Source organism: Plodia interpunctella, chromosome 11 (assembly GCF_027563975.2).
Source record: "Plodia interpunctella isolate USDA-ARS_2022_Savannah chromosome 11, ilPloInte3.2, whole genome shotgun sequence".
NCBI classification, from domain to species: Eukaryota; Metazoa; Arthropoda; class Insecta; order Lepidoptera; family Pyralidae; genus Plodia; species Plodia interpunctella.
The window spans coordinates 115,787-133,239 of NC_071304.1; the positions used below are offsets into that span (position 1 = coordinate 115,787).

Genomic DNA, 17,453 nt, shown 5'->3' on the forward strand with positions numbered 1-17,453 from the left:
CGGCTTCGCTCGGTTAAAAACATAATAAATTATAACTTAAATCCATGAAATCTATATAGGTAGTAGTTATAATCTAATATTAACTAAAAAAAAGAAAACGAATGATGTCTGTCTGTTCGCGATAAACTCAAATCCAAGCATTAGGATTTTCATGTGGTTTTCGCCATTAGATAGCGTGATTCTAGGGGAAGATTAAGGTGCGTAATTTATAATGCTTTTACACGAGCGAAGCAGGGATGGGCCGCTAATAAAGATATAAAATCAACACCGATTTTGTTCAATACCCCGTAATACTATGTATGTAAGTACCTCTGTGTGGAAAAGTTAGCCGCCTAGTTCTTTGGGTTACATATGACCAATAGTTTATGTAGATAGGTACCTAAGTTTGTCAAATAGGACAGGAAACGACGAGCGTTATCGACTAGTTGACCCACACCGTTATCAAATAAATAAATAGAAAACAGAATAGAAATGTTTCGATATTTATGAAAAATTTAAAGAAATCCGTCATTACTCCTTAATAAGTATGAGATGTATGCAACATTTCAAGATTCGTGGGATGTAACTAGTTTTGTATGTCATTGAACATTAAATGTTTCACAAAGCATGGCATTTTTTGAATCACTTTGGCTTGAACTTTTGACCGTTTATTACAATTATTTACAAACCGTTTATTGCAAAGTAGGACAAGTAGCCCTACTTTGCAATAAACGGAACAGAGCATAGGTATTTATTTAGAACAGTGTCATTTTACTGTTTAGTCGTATTTATATTTCTTCCAGTTTTTGACGTGTCGTTTAATAAAACAATTACATATAGCATTTATTAAATTCGCGGACGCGGTTTAGTAAATTGTAATTTGTAATAGAAAAAAATAATTGTTTGTATTTTTTCTTGGTAGCAATTTGACAGATGTCATAATCAGCTGTGCTTTTAAAACCAATTGGCCGAAAGTAAACAATCAGATTTCCTATTGTTTTTCTTCGCGAATTTCGCGTTACTTACGTGTAATTCATATTAGTTAGCATTTAAGCTATGTAAATATTTATGTTAAGTTCTAGTGTATATTCGAAACAATATGACACGTAGAAGTGATAAAAGTGATAGGTTTATACCATTAACTCCAGAACCAACCTGTAAACCACTGGATACTTATGATGATATTATATCATTTGTTCAAAAACCCCCTTCATGGAGGTCTTTGTGCAAGGAGATAACGCCTCATAGTAAGGAAAAGATAAAGAATATGTCTTTGAATTCTTTGGTGGGTATGATAAGTCCCGACAGACCGCCAACTTTCTGCCACTTCAGCCCGGATTCAGAGGACGTGGAGAGACAGAGCGCCGACTCCTTGCCGAGGACGCTGGTCTGTCATGACATGGCCAATGGATATCACGATGATAGGTAGGTAGTTTTACCTTCTTTTTTTTTTAAATTTTTACTTACTAACTTACACTTCTCTCGAAGATTATTTTCCGCAATTAGCTCTTGTCTGTGCCCTTTCTGCGTGCGGAGTTTGCATTGCTGCTTAGTCGAGCCAGCCCAGCTCCTTCAATACCGCCTCCAGTATATCAATGTGAAAATTTTATAGCATTGACTTCAGTATGGCCATTTATAAAATAAACATTTTTCATTGTTTGTAAATTGCATCGTAGTTTCTCTTAATAATTAATATTAAGTTATATTTTTAAAGTTAGTTTCTCAATCTTCCACTTAATACATTATTTGTTCAATAATATTTTATTGCTATGTATATCATTTGTATTGAAGAGATAATTATAGAATTTGGTAATTAATTTTAGAATCAATATTGTAATGTAGTGCCTGAAAAACACCATTTTCCCTAACTATTTGCTAACACAAACTGTGCACCCTTACTTTGCCTACTATTATTTATATATTAGTATATAACAATAAATGTTCTTAAGGAAAGGTAAAAATGGAACCAAGATCACTTTATTGTCTGCTGTTCTTTTTGGTGCGTTTGTTAACTTTTATGGTTGAGTCAGTATTACTGTGAAATCACTGAGATTTGGCCACTATGTTTGCTCTATCAACATTTATTTTAATTTATATTGTCACAGTAAGATCGACGGCACTACAAACCACTTAGCGTACACATTCTATCACTGGGCGGGGATTGATATCTTCTGCTACTTCAGCCACCATCTCATCACCATTCCTCCACTAGGCTGGATCAATGTGGGCCATGCGCATGGGGTCAAGGTTATTGGTGAGTTAGTTTCAGAATATTTTACTTTTTTATATATGTATAGGACCTTTGCTTTCAAATATAATAATCATATACTTGGTATCTTATCTCAGAATCAAACATGTCACCTGAAATATTAGAGTAGAGAGATTATTAGTTTCAAATAATAAAACTCTTGAGTTATAAGAGAAGGTTTATGAATTTATGACATGACAACACAATAATGATGTTTTTAAACCTTCCTCAAGAATCATACTATCCATTGGTTAAAACATAACAAAAATCAATTTAGTGGTTTTTGAGTTTTTCACGTTCACACAGACTGACGCGGTACAATTTTTTATGATATGTAAGGGTAAGGCTAAATTAGCTTGCTACTCCAATCTTGCTTGGACCTCATTGTGTAACTACCTTATTTTATTCAAATGAATGTGATTGATTGATAGGCACAGTGATCACGGAGTGGGCAGAAGGGTACGACTTCTGGGAGTACGTGTTGTCGTCTGAGCAGCAGTACCAGCTCATGGCCGACTCGCTGGTCAGCATCGCCAAGCTTCTGAAGTTCGACGGCTGGCTGCTCAACATCGAGAACAAGGCAAGTCTCTGTAAATTAGATTGTCGTAACGACGTCGTCGTTGTCTTTGGGCGATTGGAATAAAATCTTGAACTAAACTGTAGGAATTGCAGTTTTGAATAACTTTGCCGTTCAGGCATTTTGAGCAATATACCACTCTGGCCATTTTCGCGAGTAACACTCAAAATTCGATGGGATCCCCAAAATACGCAATGGGTTCACCCATTGCGCTACTACTGTTTCGGCTGTACGGTCCTTGTGACTGTCGTCATGTTTCTTCCGGTTAAGCAGTGAAAGACGACGTAGCGACCAACTGCAAGTAGATTTCGATGAAAAAGCTATGAATAAACTATTACCATTAACACGCTAGATAAAAAAGCAAAAAGGAACAATATATGAATATTGAGAAATAATTGCAGATCTCCCAGCCCCTGGTGCTGGTGGAGTTTGTCAAGTACTTGCATAAGAAGTTGCACGAAGAGATCGAGGACTCTGTGCTGATCTGGTACGACAGCGTCACCATCAAGGGCAACCTCAACTGGCAGAACGGACTCAACCAGAACAACAAGTATGTCAGACTTGGATAGAAGGCAATTTCTCTCTCTCTGTCATCTGGTTCTAGTATCTTGGTTGAGGGTCGGCTCTCATGCTTTCCTCCTCCACTTCGCATGGTCTTCGTCACTCTTAGTTGTCACACCATTGGCACGCATGAAGATGAAGAAGACTTCTTATCGAGTCATTCACACCAATGTGTGCAAAAAATGAGTTTAACCACTATCGCCATCTAATGGAATTAGTCACATACACTTTAAAGTAATGTATATTATTATTCCATATCTTCTGTTCCACGAATATGGTATGAGTCGCCTAAGGGGTAGAAATCCTTGACAGCTGATAGGTAACAACAGCATTTACAAAGAGGCGAAAGTAAGCGAACAGCACAACAAATCTTCAAAAGCTGTTAGTTTTTACACGCAAAGATTAATCAGAGGGAGTTTTATAATTTAATGCGCAAAAATATCCAGGGCGTTCTTCGACGTGTGTGACGGGTTCTTCACGAACTACTCGTGGAAGGAGATAGACGTGGCCAACAGCGCGGAGGCGGCGGGAGACCGGCTCACCGACCTGTTCATCGGCATCGACGTGTGGGGCCGCAACTTCTACGGCGGGGGGCAGTTCAACACGGCCGAGGTGAGACGATACACTTACATCCTTATGCTGGCTCCACAATATGTACACAAACTATGCTATGTCATGCGTCCACATCTGTCCGAGTTCGGCGATAGTGTGGAGCCACTGATTCATTGATGATTCAAAGTAAATTTTTCAAAAATCAGGAATATTTACAGATAATACTAAAAAAGCTGCAACTAGTAGCGTGAGATGGCAGTCCGCGTCCAGTCTCTCTGTTTGTAAGAAAGCAAGTGTTTCCGATCAGGCGCTGGAGCTGGCGAGCAGCTACGGATGTTCGCTGGCGATCTTCGCGCCGGCGTGGACGCACGAGACGGCGGAGCGCCGCGACATCGCGCTGGCGGAGCACCTGCCGCTCGCGCAGGCGCTGGAGCTCCGCGAGCGCGCGCTGTGGGGCTCGCTGTGGCCGCACCTGCACACTCGCCTGCCCTGCACGCTGCCCTTCCAGACCTCCTTCTGCCGCGGACACGGCCTCAAGCGCCGCCTCTACGGGGAGGTACGTCCGTCTCTCCACTATACCGCCTCCAGCTGTCGACGGCAATCCTAGTACATTGCATAGGTTATTTGAGATTTTATATTTATCCCCTAGGTTAATCCAGCAATGTACGTCGAAATAGCTAAATTTGGTTTGCTGTTAGTATATAGCCGGCATCAGATTCATTGCAACTTCACTTTTATTGACGCGGTGTAATGATCCATGCAGAGTAATTTGACAAATATTAGTTTCAATTATGTACGCGAGTGTGGCGCCGGCAGGTGCTGAGCCCGTCGCCGTGGTACAACCTGCGGCACATGCAGTACCAGCCCAACGCCGTCTACGGCCCGCACGGGTACCTGCTGTCCACGCCGGAGACCATCAGTGCTGTTCGTATTACTCTATATATCTGTTTATTTATTTATTCCTTTAACTTTATTACAAAAGACATATAAAATGCGTACTTGGAGCCTTATTCATATCATTTTGTTAAAAATCAACATTTCTGAATTGTTTGATTTTTGATTTGTTACAAGCGGCGCAGCCAAAAGTTAAAGCTAAAACATGCCTAAATATGTAAAATGGGTTTCATTTTATATGACACAACGTCATCACCGTCTATATAAAGGGATATGTGTAGGCACCGGTACCTATTTATGTGCTCGATAGAGCTTATGTAAACCAGTATAGGGATAGAGACAGTGTCAAAAGCTTTTGACAAGTCTAGGAAAAGTCCCAGGCATTTTGTCCTTTCCTCCAGACAACCCACAATGTCATCAACAATATAGCATCGTCCGTTGACTTTCCCTCTCTAAACCCGAACTGACTGCCTGTGAGTGATAAATAGTTGGCAGATATGGGTTAACAGCAGAATCCCTTCGTAAATTTTTTATAAGTCAACATCGAAGAGAAATATTGAGTCTTTAAGAGAAGATTGTTGGGGTGTTTGTATGTACACATTTCTACACAATGTATATTGTGGTGTCAGGTATCGCGGCGCGACGTCATCCGCGACAAGAAGGGCATCATCAAGTACCAGTCCGCGTTCGAGTGCAGCCGGCACGAGCTGCACACCGTGCGCAGCACGCGCGAGCTGGAGGAGCTCACGCGCGAGCACCACGACAGCGTGGCCGCGCTGGCGCTGGGGGAGCAGCAGCGCCGCGGCCGCGACGACGACAGGAAGCACACCATGAAGAATGTCTTCAAGCACATGTTCCGGTATTACTTTTATTCGTCACTATCGTGTATGCGATCACTTGCCGCCTTTACGTAGCTACCTTCGTAAAAGTCAATGCCGTTGCTTTTAGACGACTTGAATAAAATGTGACACCGGATCTTCACCTGCGCTTTATGATAACTTTGTTTTGTTAGCTTTATGTGAAAACTAGCTGTTTACCCGCGGCTTCAGGCGGAAACAGTTTTTTCTTCGTATTATGGGATTGGGATAGTTGGAATAAAATATCCATAGCGCCATCTATAATAGAATACAGGTTTTGTGCAAATCCCACGGGAACAATGGTTCTTTTCCGGGATGAAAACCCTAAAATGATAAACTGGGGGTATATAGATATATGTATATGCGACATTTCAAGAAGATTGGTTGAGTAGTAATATTAGTATTAGGGACTCTTTATTTTCTTGATCACTTTAAGCCGCATAGATTTCTCAGGATGAAACGTCGTTCAGACGAAGATGAACCACAATCGTGCAGCCAACAGGAGAAAATCGACGAGCAACACGACAAACCCCAAGACGACATTCAAGACAAGACACACGACACGGACGGCGACCAACACGCGCCCGTCGAAATCCGCGACGAGTCGCCCGACAAGAGCAAAGACGACACCGACGACGGCCAACAGGACAAGAGCGACGAGCGGCAAGACAAGCGCAGCGACGGGCGCAGGATCCACGAGCGCGGACACGTGCACATCCGCGACGAGCTGCACGACGAGGCGGACGAGGCGCGCGAGGCGGGCGAGGCGGACAAGCGGCTGCAGTCGGCGCAGTCGCTGCACGACGTGCGCACGGGCTGGTCGCTGCGCACGCTGTCCGTGCACATCAGGCTGGGCGGCGGGCTCGCGCGCCACGCGCGTCTCGCGCTCGCCTGCGTGCCCGGCGAGGCGCCTTGTCTCGAGCCCTACTACGAAGACTGCTACAATGGTAACTATTACTTGAGTCTCGAATGTCTTCTTTCTCGGTGGAACTTCCAAATCTACGGCTCATCTTTGTTTTATATTTTGCATTTCGTTTTTCATTTTCCAGTTCTACCTGTTTGTAGCTTGAAGGATTTTTTAAAGATATTTCTGGAAACTGAGTTCAAACTTATTGTATGTCTGCTGACGAACTGATACTGGCGTTCAATAAAACTGCTATTTATAGTTTTTAATAATGGTAGTATCGTCCAACGTGTTTTAAGTTCTATAACACTATTAGGTTTTTTAAATACGGCTGAAATTTTCGTGCAGCCTCGTACAGTTTCTTAGGTCTTAAGGAAGTTGGACGAGAACCGAGAATTGACTACATGAAACGTGTCACTATAACCCAGGCGGGTCGTGCCTGCGCGTGCACCCGTCGGACCAGATGTCGCCGGAGCACCGCTGGACGCGGCTGTTCCACTGCGACTTCACGTGTGACGGCGACGTCGTGCTCTGCGTCGTCACCAAGACCTTGCCCGACTACCACCACCAGTACCTCAATGTCAAGGTGACCCACAAGCCTAACGCTAACACTCACGTTTTGATAATTGAAGAAAAGGATGCGGCGAAGTTTATTGCGCCATTTCTTCACCTGGAAGTCGGCGGTAGCTTTAGTTTTAAGTAAAATTTTGACGTCAATAATAATATTGTTTCAAATTAAATACACCATTTTAATTTGATTTGAAAATTACATTCGTTGATATCAGCTTTATATCGTCGCATATAGATATTTTTAAATTCACAACATATTAGCGGACAGGTCGTTGTCAACTTATAGCTCTGCAGATTTAATCCTGAAATTCCCAAGCGAGCGAAGCCCCCGGGCGCAGATAATATTACTATAATGTATGTAGTGTATTGAAAATAATAAAAAAGTAAATTTGCGTGGGCAGCTGTTCGCGCGTGACTGTTTGTACCGCGAAGTTCGCGTGACGTGCGTGGGGCGGAACGCGCCTGGCGGGGGCGCTGGCGGGGGCGCGGGCGGGGGCGCGGCGAAGGACGCGGGCGCCACGCTGGCGTCCACGCGCGCGCTCACGCTGTACCCGCTGGCCGAGGGCGCCGAGCTCAAGCAGTTGCAGAAGTACCTGCTGCTCAACGAGCCCGGCTTCTACATGTCGCCGGAGAACTCCTTCGACTGGAAAGTCAGGTGAGACCGCACTCAGCGAAAGCATCCATTTCGTTCATACACCCTTATATATAAGTGTGAACTAAGCAAAATCTGTATTACAGGGTACCAGTTTCATTATGTTAGAACTCATAGCCGAATAATAGCTGGGCACCTAGACCATCAGACAATCCATACTAATGTGAAAGTGTTTGTATGTTGAGGTGATTTTTGGTGCGGAGATAGTTGGAGAGCTGGAGAGTGTCATAGGTTACTTTATACAAAATAATGTTTGATATATTTTCTCAAAACACATCAATTTTAAAGCCAAAACAAACTTTTCCAGGTCGACGGTTTCTTTTTTATTTTTATTTATTTGCACCCCCGTCAGATACTACCGCGTGCCGCTGCGCGCGTGCGTGATCACGTCCGTGAACGTGCACTGCGGCCTCAGCTCCGGGCCCGTGCTGCTCGGCCACCTCGGCCTGTGCGTGCGCAGGGAGGTAGGGCTGCTCACACTACTCCTATTGACCAATCAAACGCGTGCTCAACTCATATGGCATCTTAGCTTAGGATAGATGACATTTTTTTGCTTTGGTGGCTACCATAATATAAATTATAATGTTAGAGATATTAATTATAATGTTATATAGTTTATTTTTTAATTTTTTGGAACAATAAAGTTTAATAAACAAATGTCCTTCGGGGCCTCGTACACGTACTAAATTCGTAGTACCGAGAAGGGTCTTAGCGAGAGACAAAAGCACATACCCGATGCGACCTCTGGGACTTTTCGGTTCACAGGAGAACTAAATATAATTTATGTTGCTTCAGACTGCGGAGAACGAGTGGCTGGTGGAGACGCCGCGGCGCGCGCGCAACTCTCCTGTAAGCACCTCACATTGATAACTCACGCCGTAGACCACCACACCATCTCCACACAGGTATTCGTTTGATTTAAAGCGGCATGTCCCGGGTCAGCTCGGGTAACTATAATGACTTACCCATATATATATATATATATATATATATATATATATATATATATATATATATATATATATATATATATATATATATATATATATATATATATATATATATATATATATATATATATGGCTATACCCTAAACCTTCCTCAGAAATCACTCTACTCATGGTGAAAACCGTACAAAATCCGTCCGGTAGTTTTTGAGTTTATCGAGTTCATATAGATTGAATTCTTTTTATAATATGTTAGGATCGGCCACACCGCGTGCGCGCGTGCGCGAGTTGCGCCGTCTATACTGCGACACAGACACTTCGTATTTTATACTTCTATGTCTGTTTTTTCAAAGTCTTATCGAAGTAGAAGACCAATTATTTTAAATAAAAAATATTTATGCAATTTAGAATGATATTCTTTTTGAAACGCGAGTAGTTTGTAGCATTGAGGATTATTATTTTGCCATTAAATGAACTTAATAATTAGCATTAAAATCATGAAATATATAATCCTAATAATTAAACTGTGTCTGGGCATTTTTTCCAGTGGGTGATTTAACGTTATATTTGTTCTACTTGAAAAGTAGTTTCCACTACTGGCAGGGTCTGGGTCGCCTTACTGACCATTGATATGTAGGGCGTTGTCTTCTGTGATTTTTGCGGTTAGGCTGCACACACACTTATCGCCAACTGTGGAACGATGGCCTTATTCCCTGATGACGTGCATTGACCTCTACGAATCCTTGTTAGCTTTGTTATACATTTCATTTTTAATAGGTACTTAAAATTTTGTTTTTAGAGTACATAGATACGTATTTATGCTAAACGCCTTGACAGATTATTTAAATTAATTATAGGTATATCCTGGCTCGGTATTATAATGTGTCTCCGGAAATATGGGACAGCTAGAAATGCAGTTAAATTTTGTTGTGAAATTAGTATAATAGATCATTTGTTTTACGTTTTGCGATGCCATACTAGTGAGTGGCATATAATTCATTAACATAAGTGCGATTTTTATATTTATTTATTTATTGTGGCTGACGTTTCGTGTGACGATGTAGTCATTTGATGATCAAAATCATCTCAATTCAATGATCCGTTCTGACATTTGTAATATTAGTATGATTAAAACTAATTTACACTTTCGTTTGATAGCAACGGGGTACAGCCTCGCGGATAAACACCGCGGCCGCGACCGCGACTGCGGCCGCCAGCGCGGCCGCCGCGGCCGCCGCCGCCGCCATCACGTCCAGCGTCAGCGTCGCCAGCGCCGCGCTGCGGCAGTCCAGCACGTCGCAGCGTACCATCGTCACGTTGGAATCAGAATCGCCCTACAACTACTCACCCAGAGATTCAAAAGCCGTCAATCTAGTTCATTCCTCAGTAATTAGCAATTTGAACCGGAAATGGGGCCCCAAGGAGGAAGTTGTGATTGACCACTTCACGCCCGGAGATGCCAAAACGAAAAAGGAAGATTCAGAAACAAATTTGGTTGAATCGCGCCGATTATATGGAGGATCCAAGAGCTCGTTAACTGAATGCTGTTCGTCGTCGCATGACGCTCCGATCAAGAAAGCTGAAACCGTGTCATTTTTGTCACCCGGTGATATCGAAATAAAAAGGGAAGATTCGGAAACTAATTTGATGGCGTCGCTTAAATCATCGAGAAGTTCCAAAAATATGGGGATTGAATGCTGCGAGTCGTCGCAGGACGTCGCGGCGGAGAAAACTGAAGCGACGACGTCCCGACCCTCCAAGCGAACTGACGGCCGACCCCACAACGACCCCAAAACCTGATGAAACAGTACAAACGTATTGCTGATGATGTGTAAATGATAATTATGTTAAATCTTTTATATATTGTTGTTGACTCATTTTGGCGACGTTAATTTGTAGTAATTATTGACAATAATTTAATATTAAATAAATAAAAGAGAGATTTTTATATAGGTACATATTTACTCTGCCACCAGCGCTGTTACTATTATTCGCCTACGCGAATAATGTATAACGAAAAAGAGTTGACTATCACATGTAAAAAGAAAATTCCATTAAATTTTTGTGTAATACGGTTCGGTTCTAGGAAATGCTCTTAGCCTCTCAGTTTTATATATTTGTAATTATGTAATTCAATAACTTAATTTATTTAAAATATCTTTGTATAATTTGGTAAATAATTATTAAGTAATTGTTAATATAGTGTATTTAAAATATAATTTTATAAATGTTTTATAAGTTGTTTTCTGTTTCACGGGGATATTTCGTTAGTTAACAATCCTACGGAATGCGATACCTTGAACGTTGAACAAATTTATGAAATAGAGGATATATGCAATAACTTCTGATTATGTTTCTCCGTGCTGAAAATCGAACCCAGAACTGTAAAGTCCACGAAACGGTGCGGCCGTTTGGTGGACTTTTCAGTTCCCACTCCACTAGGCCATAGAGATATCGATTGTCTACCAGTATCCCAGTTACTGCGTTATCAGCTGATGCTGTTATCACGTTGCTGGCTGTATCAGCTGATGCTGATAGCGACTTATCCCGACATTTTCGTTTATTATCCAATCGGATACCTAACACGTTATTTGTTAAATATGCATACAAGAGTATCGAGACTAGAGATAGCTTATATGTACAACTGGAATCAATTTCACATTTTCAGTCCAATTTGGTGATGCAATAACACCAGCAACATTATTAAGTTGAATCTATGAATAGATTTGTACCCGACAAAAAAGAAGGTAGATATAAATGTTTTTATCGAGCTATCAATCGTTCATCTTGTTTGCTTCGCGGCGAAGACACGTATTGATGGCTGCGTAGGATATAGTGTTTATTGTGTTGTGTGATTTCTTATATTTGACTCGGCGCCGGCCTTTACGGTGAGTACCTAAGTACTATAATTATGCCAAGGTTGTTTTTTTTATTTTACCTATTTTTTGTACAATTTTAGGAACCTGGTACAGTCTATCGAAATCTATAGTTCTCCTATTGTGTCCATCTTAATAACCTGATCTTAATAACTGAATACGCTAACGTTGGCGCTGTGAGAGCCTTTCGTCGATATCCCACTGAATGTCTGATTATATGTGACAATCACATTGACAATCATCATATAATTTTTTACAGCATCAGCCCACGTGGGCCGCCCTGTTTTCGCGCCAATTGTTTGTACTAATTGATGTTTAATAGGATAGGTATATAACAAAAGAGAAATTAAATATGATATAGATGAATGGACATCGGAGACTCCAGTATGTACATAGTTCATTGCAGTCAGACACCCACGCCCGTAGGATAGGTAGTAAATAAGAACTCATTATCTAGCACACAGATATCTAGTAGATAAGCAGAGTTATGGTGTACGGTTACTATCATTACGCTGTAAGTTATCATCACGTTCAATTTATTGATTATATAAGTATTTATTCCATGGAAATGTATTGTTTTTCACGATAACAATCGTTCACAATCGGTCGACGACCCCTCGGTCTACATTCCCAGTCACGGCCGTGCTGTCTCACATACACTATCTAAAGCATGTCTTTGACTATCCTTCACCAGCACATTGATTTACATGGCCTATTTTGGAATGCAGGTGTGTGTTTATTTTTAAATAGCTCATTGATATAATTTATCGTTTGTAGTGTTCTTCCTAGTAAAATTTTGGCTAAAAGTAAAATTAAAGGCCATCTAAACGCAAAATATTTTGAAGAGAGGTTTTGTCAAAGAACTTATAAATATATCCTAATGGCCATATAATAAAGTATAAAATCCTTGACGTGTACATACGTGTATGAAAAAAGGTGTATCTTATTTTTTGTTCCTACTAAACTAAACGCGTTTTTGTGAACGGTTTGAAATTGGGAGTCCATTCGAGTTTCATTTAGAAACTAAAGTCACCAATTTGGTTTTTGCCATTTAAATAAAATTGTGATATAATTATGTCATAATGGTTTAAAATTTACGAAAATCTGTTCCGCTACGTAGGCTAAGTACTGTGGAAGTCACACCGTCAAGGATAACTAAGTGAACATATTGTAATAGAGCGTTGAACCACAGTAGGTCGGACGTACGACGTAGTAAATAAAACGTTGACGGACATGACTAGTAGTGTATGTGCGCAGGCGCTATGACTTCCCTGGACATCGGCGGCGCCTGCGCAACTGGAGGAGCAGTGACGTCCACCCTCACGGCCGCCATCCAGTTCTTCGCCGCCTCGCAGTGCGTCCTCACCGGGCCGTGGCCACAGCACGGGACTCCTGCCAGTAAGTTGAAGGCATTTAAAACATTTCAGACTACTAATGTTATGGCCGATTAGCAGATTACAGAAATGTGTATCTAAAAATCAACAGTAAGGAACGTGGAACGTATTTAATATTATAAAATTATATAAAACTCCTGTGCAAAAAAACTTTCAATCGTCCAGCACTAAATGCAAACGAATTCTTGAATTCTTCCATAAATGGTTAATTACCAATTATTGATTTTCAGATGAGTCCCGCTTCGACTTCATCGTGGTGGGCGCGGGCTCGGCGGGCGCGGCGCTGGCGGCCCGCCTCGCGGACACTGACGCCGCCGTCCTGCTGCTGGAGGCTGGCGGTGATCCGCCGCAGGAGGCTATTGTAAGTCACACACGACATTGCTTCTCAACCCTCAGTCCACGGCTTGAAGCCGGTATTCTTTTGATCTGGTTAAAAACTGGTTAACCAAAATATTCGCAATTGCTCCGCTCCGGGCGGCACGACCATTAACGCCTCTGAGATTTAACCTGGTTGTAACCAGTTAATCAAAATATCTGATAGTCAATGGCGCTTGGTAAAGTAAATGGCGCTAATGTGCATAAAATTAAAAACGTAAGTAGTTTTAAATAATGGTGCAGCTAGTATATTATATAAAAAAATATCAAAGGAAATCAGATGTTGAAATAAGTGAAATTAATAATATAGAATGTTACTTCTATTATAACTTCTATTATAACAAATCTATCTGCAGCTAGTAATCGTAAGTGTTGAGTTTAGAAAATATCTTGATACGTAGCCAATACACAGCGTTGGCAGGATAAGTGTACAATTGAACTTGTAAATGAGCTAGAACGTTGTCTATTTTCTTGCCTTCATCATTAGTAGTTTTGTATTTAAGATCTTACCGTCATGTGTAGAGATTCGGAATTGAGATTTGTACTGAGTGTACTCAATTGAGTTACATAAATGCCGTCAGTTAACAACTTATAGCCGCAAATATTCTGTCTAGATTCCAGGCTTCCGAGATAGCCTAAAAGGCGGCAAATATGACTGGAACTTCACGACAGAAGACGACAAGTTCTCCAGCCAGGCCCTGAAGGGAGGCCGCCAGCGGCAGCCGCGCGGGCGCATGCTGGGGGGCAGCGGCTCCATGAACGACATGATCTACGCCCGGGGGTTCCCGGCAGACTATCATGAATGGGCCGAAATAGCTGGCGACGACTGGGATTGGGACAAGGTGCTGGAGTACTTCAAGAAGACAGAACATTTGACAGACGAAGCCATCGTCTACAACCCACATTTGATGAAATATCATGGGCGTGGTGGAGAAATAGAAGTTGCAGGATTGAACGCCTCTACTTTTGAAACCGACCGCTTCTTGGACGCTTTTAGAGAATTGGGCTTTAACATGGTGGATGATATGACGAATCCAGAGGTCATCGGCGCTGGAAGATTCTCTCACACGATACGGAATGGTCAGCGCGATAGCTCGCTCACTGCTCTCCTCAACAAAGATAAACCTAATCTGTTTGTTTTTAAAAATGCCTTTGCGACTCAAGTGCTCATAGAAAATAGCACGGCTTATGGAGTTAAGGTTGTATCTGGAGACGTCGATTTCCAATTTTATGCCAAAAAGGAAGTTATAGTATCTGCAGGCACGTTCAATACAGCGAAACTGCTCATGTTGTCAGGAATCGGATCTAAAGAGCATCTAGAAGGTTTCGGAATAAAGGTGGAGAGTGATTTACCTGTTGGTAATAATCTACATGATCACGTGATGGTGTTGACATTCCTGGCCGCGGACAACGGTACCTGCTTCACGGACCAAGCGAGCCTTTACATGGACATGATCAGATATCTGTATGACAAAACAGGGTCATTTTCTTACTCTAACAGCATGGGAGCTTATGTTTCATTGAATGGAGATCCTAGCGTTCCCGACTTCGCCATCTATCCCGTATGCATTCCTATGGGAAATAGCTATTACCAACAAGGCTGCTCAGAGATCCTCGGTTTTCAAGACGCTATTTGTACAACGTTGAGCGAGAAGAACAAAGAGTACGAACTGTTATCCTTGGCTGTTGTGCTCCTGAAGCCAAAGTCTCGAGGCGCAGTGCGTTTAAGATCTACGGATCCATCGGATTCGCCTTTGATATACTCCGGCACTTTTAACAATCCCGACGACCTCGCCGACTTTCCAGAGGTCATAGAACTCGTACATTCCATAGTAAATACTTCGTATTTTAAGCGAATGAACGCTCATGTCGTAGATTTCGATATCAGTATCTGTTCTGGATTGGAAGGTCGGGAGAAACAGGCTTGCAGAGCGAGGGCCATGGCCACGTCCGCCTGGCACGCGGTGGGCACTGCAGCGCTGGGCGGCGTGGTGGACCCGCAGCTGAGGGTGTTCGGAGTGTCGGGGCTGCGCGTGGCGGACGCCAGCGTGATGCCGAAGGTGCCGCGAGGGAACACCAACGCTCCGGCCATCATGATCGCAGAGAAAGCAGCAGATTTCATCAAGCAAGATCTCGGAGACTTTTCATAGTGCTGGCATATAATTTTGTCATATTGGAGCCACATGGTCTCCGTGATAGGCATATTCTTTCTGGCTCCAAATGAGTTCAATTCTGTGGCAGTTGTATGAAACTTCGGAAAGTTCCGTCAGTATTACTTGACCAGTGAGTTAGAACTAAGTAGCTAGTAAATTATAATTACCACCTAATGAACATTTTAATGTGTTGTACTTAACTGTAATGACGTGTTTTGTAGTAAACTATAAATTGATGTGTAGCATTAACGTGAATTGTAATAAAAATTTTAAATCGAAAGTTTAATTTAATAGTGATAGATTTGATACAATTCTGAGATAAACTTTGATGTGTTTGAGTGATTGTTTAAATATAATATTTCGTCAAAAATGAATGTTTTTCACGCACGTCCAATGAAGGGAAAGCTGTAGGTAGGTGTCTACTTGCTAAATACTTACCGCATGACTTCTCCCCTTATAAGCGCTCCTGTCATGATGTAACACAGTAGTCACATATTCCAATGCTCATACGACGTAACGACTCCAAAATAAAGGGTTATGTGGTTATGTTAAAATCGATTTAAATACGGCCTACCTTGTTAGATTGACATGGCTTTATAAAGTTGTACTAAGTACCTAATTATGTTTTATACATATAACCTAGACATGTTGTTTCTGAATTGTTTGAGATATTAAGTTTTTGTCCATAAAATCATTTTTGACACAAGCTTTTATTGTAGGCCGAGTAATCTTGTTGCATTCAATGCGTGACAAAAAATAATGTCCGTCAGTAAACTGTTGCGGAGTTCCCTCGTCGGGAGCCGTTCCTGGATGTACTATCAGGTCATGTTTTTATGATAATGGATTATGCTAAACGTGTGTACAAATTTGTAGCACAATAGGTTGAAGATATCAAAATTAGCTTCAAAATTAAGCTGCAAAATTCCACACTATGCTTTCATACATACAGTGCAAATTAAATAAAAGCGCAAAGATTATATGTCAACTATAATGACTAAATGCTGTGCGAATAGCGTTAAGCGTGTTCATTCGAGCAGGTGGGTGACAATCAGCAACCAAGTCACCTTTATCTCATGGTAATAAAGGTCACTTTGCAGCGTATTTGGTCAGGTGGGCGCCGGGCGACGTGACACATTACACTCACTCAGGGGACGGGCAGCCCCTCGTTTCGGAAGTATCGCAGTGAACGGACGAGATATTAGAGAACATGTCTTGTGGGTTTCTGCCTCTAAAACGGCCTGTTTTTACTAATATTTTTGTTTATAAATCCATAGTAGCCATACTTTGTATTGTTAATAAGAGAAAAGACTTGTATTTTTGAATAAACTCAAAACTACTGGACCGATTTTGATATAATTTTGCACAGATTTAGTAGAAACCTTCAGGAGTACATAGGCTACTTTTTTAATGATGGTTTTAACCGAGCGAAGCCGGGACGGACCGCTAGTGCTCAGAAATTAGACCTTCAAGACTTTTTTGTGAGCTAACTGGATTTGTATGATACTTAATATATGTACTTATACATATAGTACAATGATGTTCCTCTTATATACATATATACAGTAGAAGTTAATATTTGCCATTTGTAAATAGAATTGATTTAATTAGTCGCCTACTTACTCTTTCTACTTTAGTTAGAAAGAATGGAGAATCCAATATTTTTCTATACTTGTATTGAAAAATATAGGATTCTCCACATGCGTCTTATCAATTTGTAAAATGTCACGGTTGGAATATTATCACATTCACATTGGACGAGACTTGCTGCCAGCTTGGTTAATATATTAGATCAACAATTAATATATTAGGAACACTCCACTCTCCCAATCGTATTACATTTGGTATTGAAAGACTTGCTTGTCCATACTGTCATATGGATAGCATGTACCTATTCCTGACTGGGTAGACAGAGCC

At 41.4% G+C, this 17,453-nt stretch overlaps 2 protein-coding genes across 5 annotated transcripts; both read left to right on the plus strand.

Moving 5' to 3' along the window:
- Positions 1-769: 769 nt before the first annotated feature.
- On the plus strand, positions 770-10,964 carry ENGase (Endo-beta-N-acetylglucosaminidase). 3 transcript variants are annotated; one of them, XM_053751586.2, is made up of 14 exons: positions 770-1,404; positions 2,085-2,233; positions 2,659-2,807; positions 3,206-3,354; positions 3,812-3,977; positions 4,225-4,473; positions 4,734-4,841; positions 5,441-5,670; positions 6,113-6,615; positions 7,001-7,158; positions 7,544-7,797; positions 8,147-8,258; positions 8,590-8,643; positions 9,900-10,964. In XM_053751586.2, exons 1-14 carry the CDS (start codon positions 1,079-1,081, stop codon positions 10,539-10,541), a joined length of 3,249 nt encoding a protein of 1,082 aa, XP_053607561.1. In that variant the 5' UTR covers positions 770-1,078; the 3' UTR covers positions 10,542-10,964. The 3 variants fall into 3 exon arrangements, with proteins under 3 accessions (XP_053607561.1, XP_053607562.1, XP_053607563.1); XM_053751587.2 differs by having other exon boundaries at positions 771-1,404; positions 6,122-6,615; positions 9,900-10,963; XM_053751588.2 differs by having other exon boundaries at positions 772-1,404; positions 8,590-8,699; positions 9,900-10,039.
- Positions 10,965-11,351: 387 nt separating this feature from the next.
- LOC128673619 (ecdysone oxidase-like) lies at positions 11,352-15,877 on the plus strand. Of its 2 annotated transcripts, none has more exons than XM_053751589.2 (4): positions 11,352-11,488; positions 12,875-13,015; positions 13,242-13,372; positions 14,001-15,877. In XM_053751589.2, the coding sequence occupies exons 1-4, from the start codon at positions 11,458-11,460 to the stop codon at positions 15,534-15,536; spliced, it is 1,839 nt and encodes a 612-aa protein (XP_053607564.1). In that variant the 5' UTR covers positions 11,352-11,457; the 3' UTR covers positions 15,537-15,877. The 2 variants fall into 2 exon arrangements, with proteins under 2 accessions (XP_053607564.1, XP_053607565.1); XM_053751590.1 differs by lacking the exon at positions 11,352-11,488 and adding an exon at positions 11,495-11,629.
- The last annotated feature ends 1,576 nt before the right edge of the window (positions 15,878-17,453 follow it).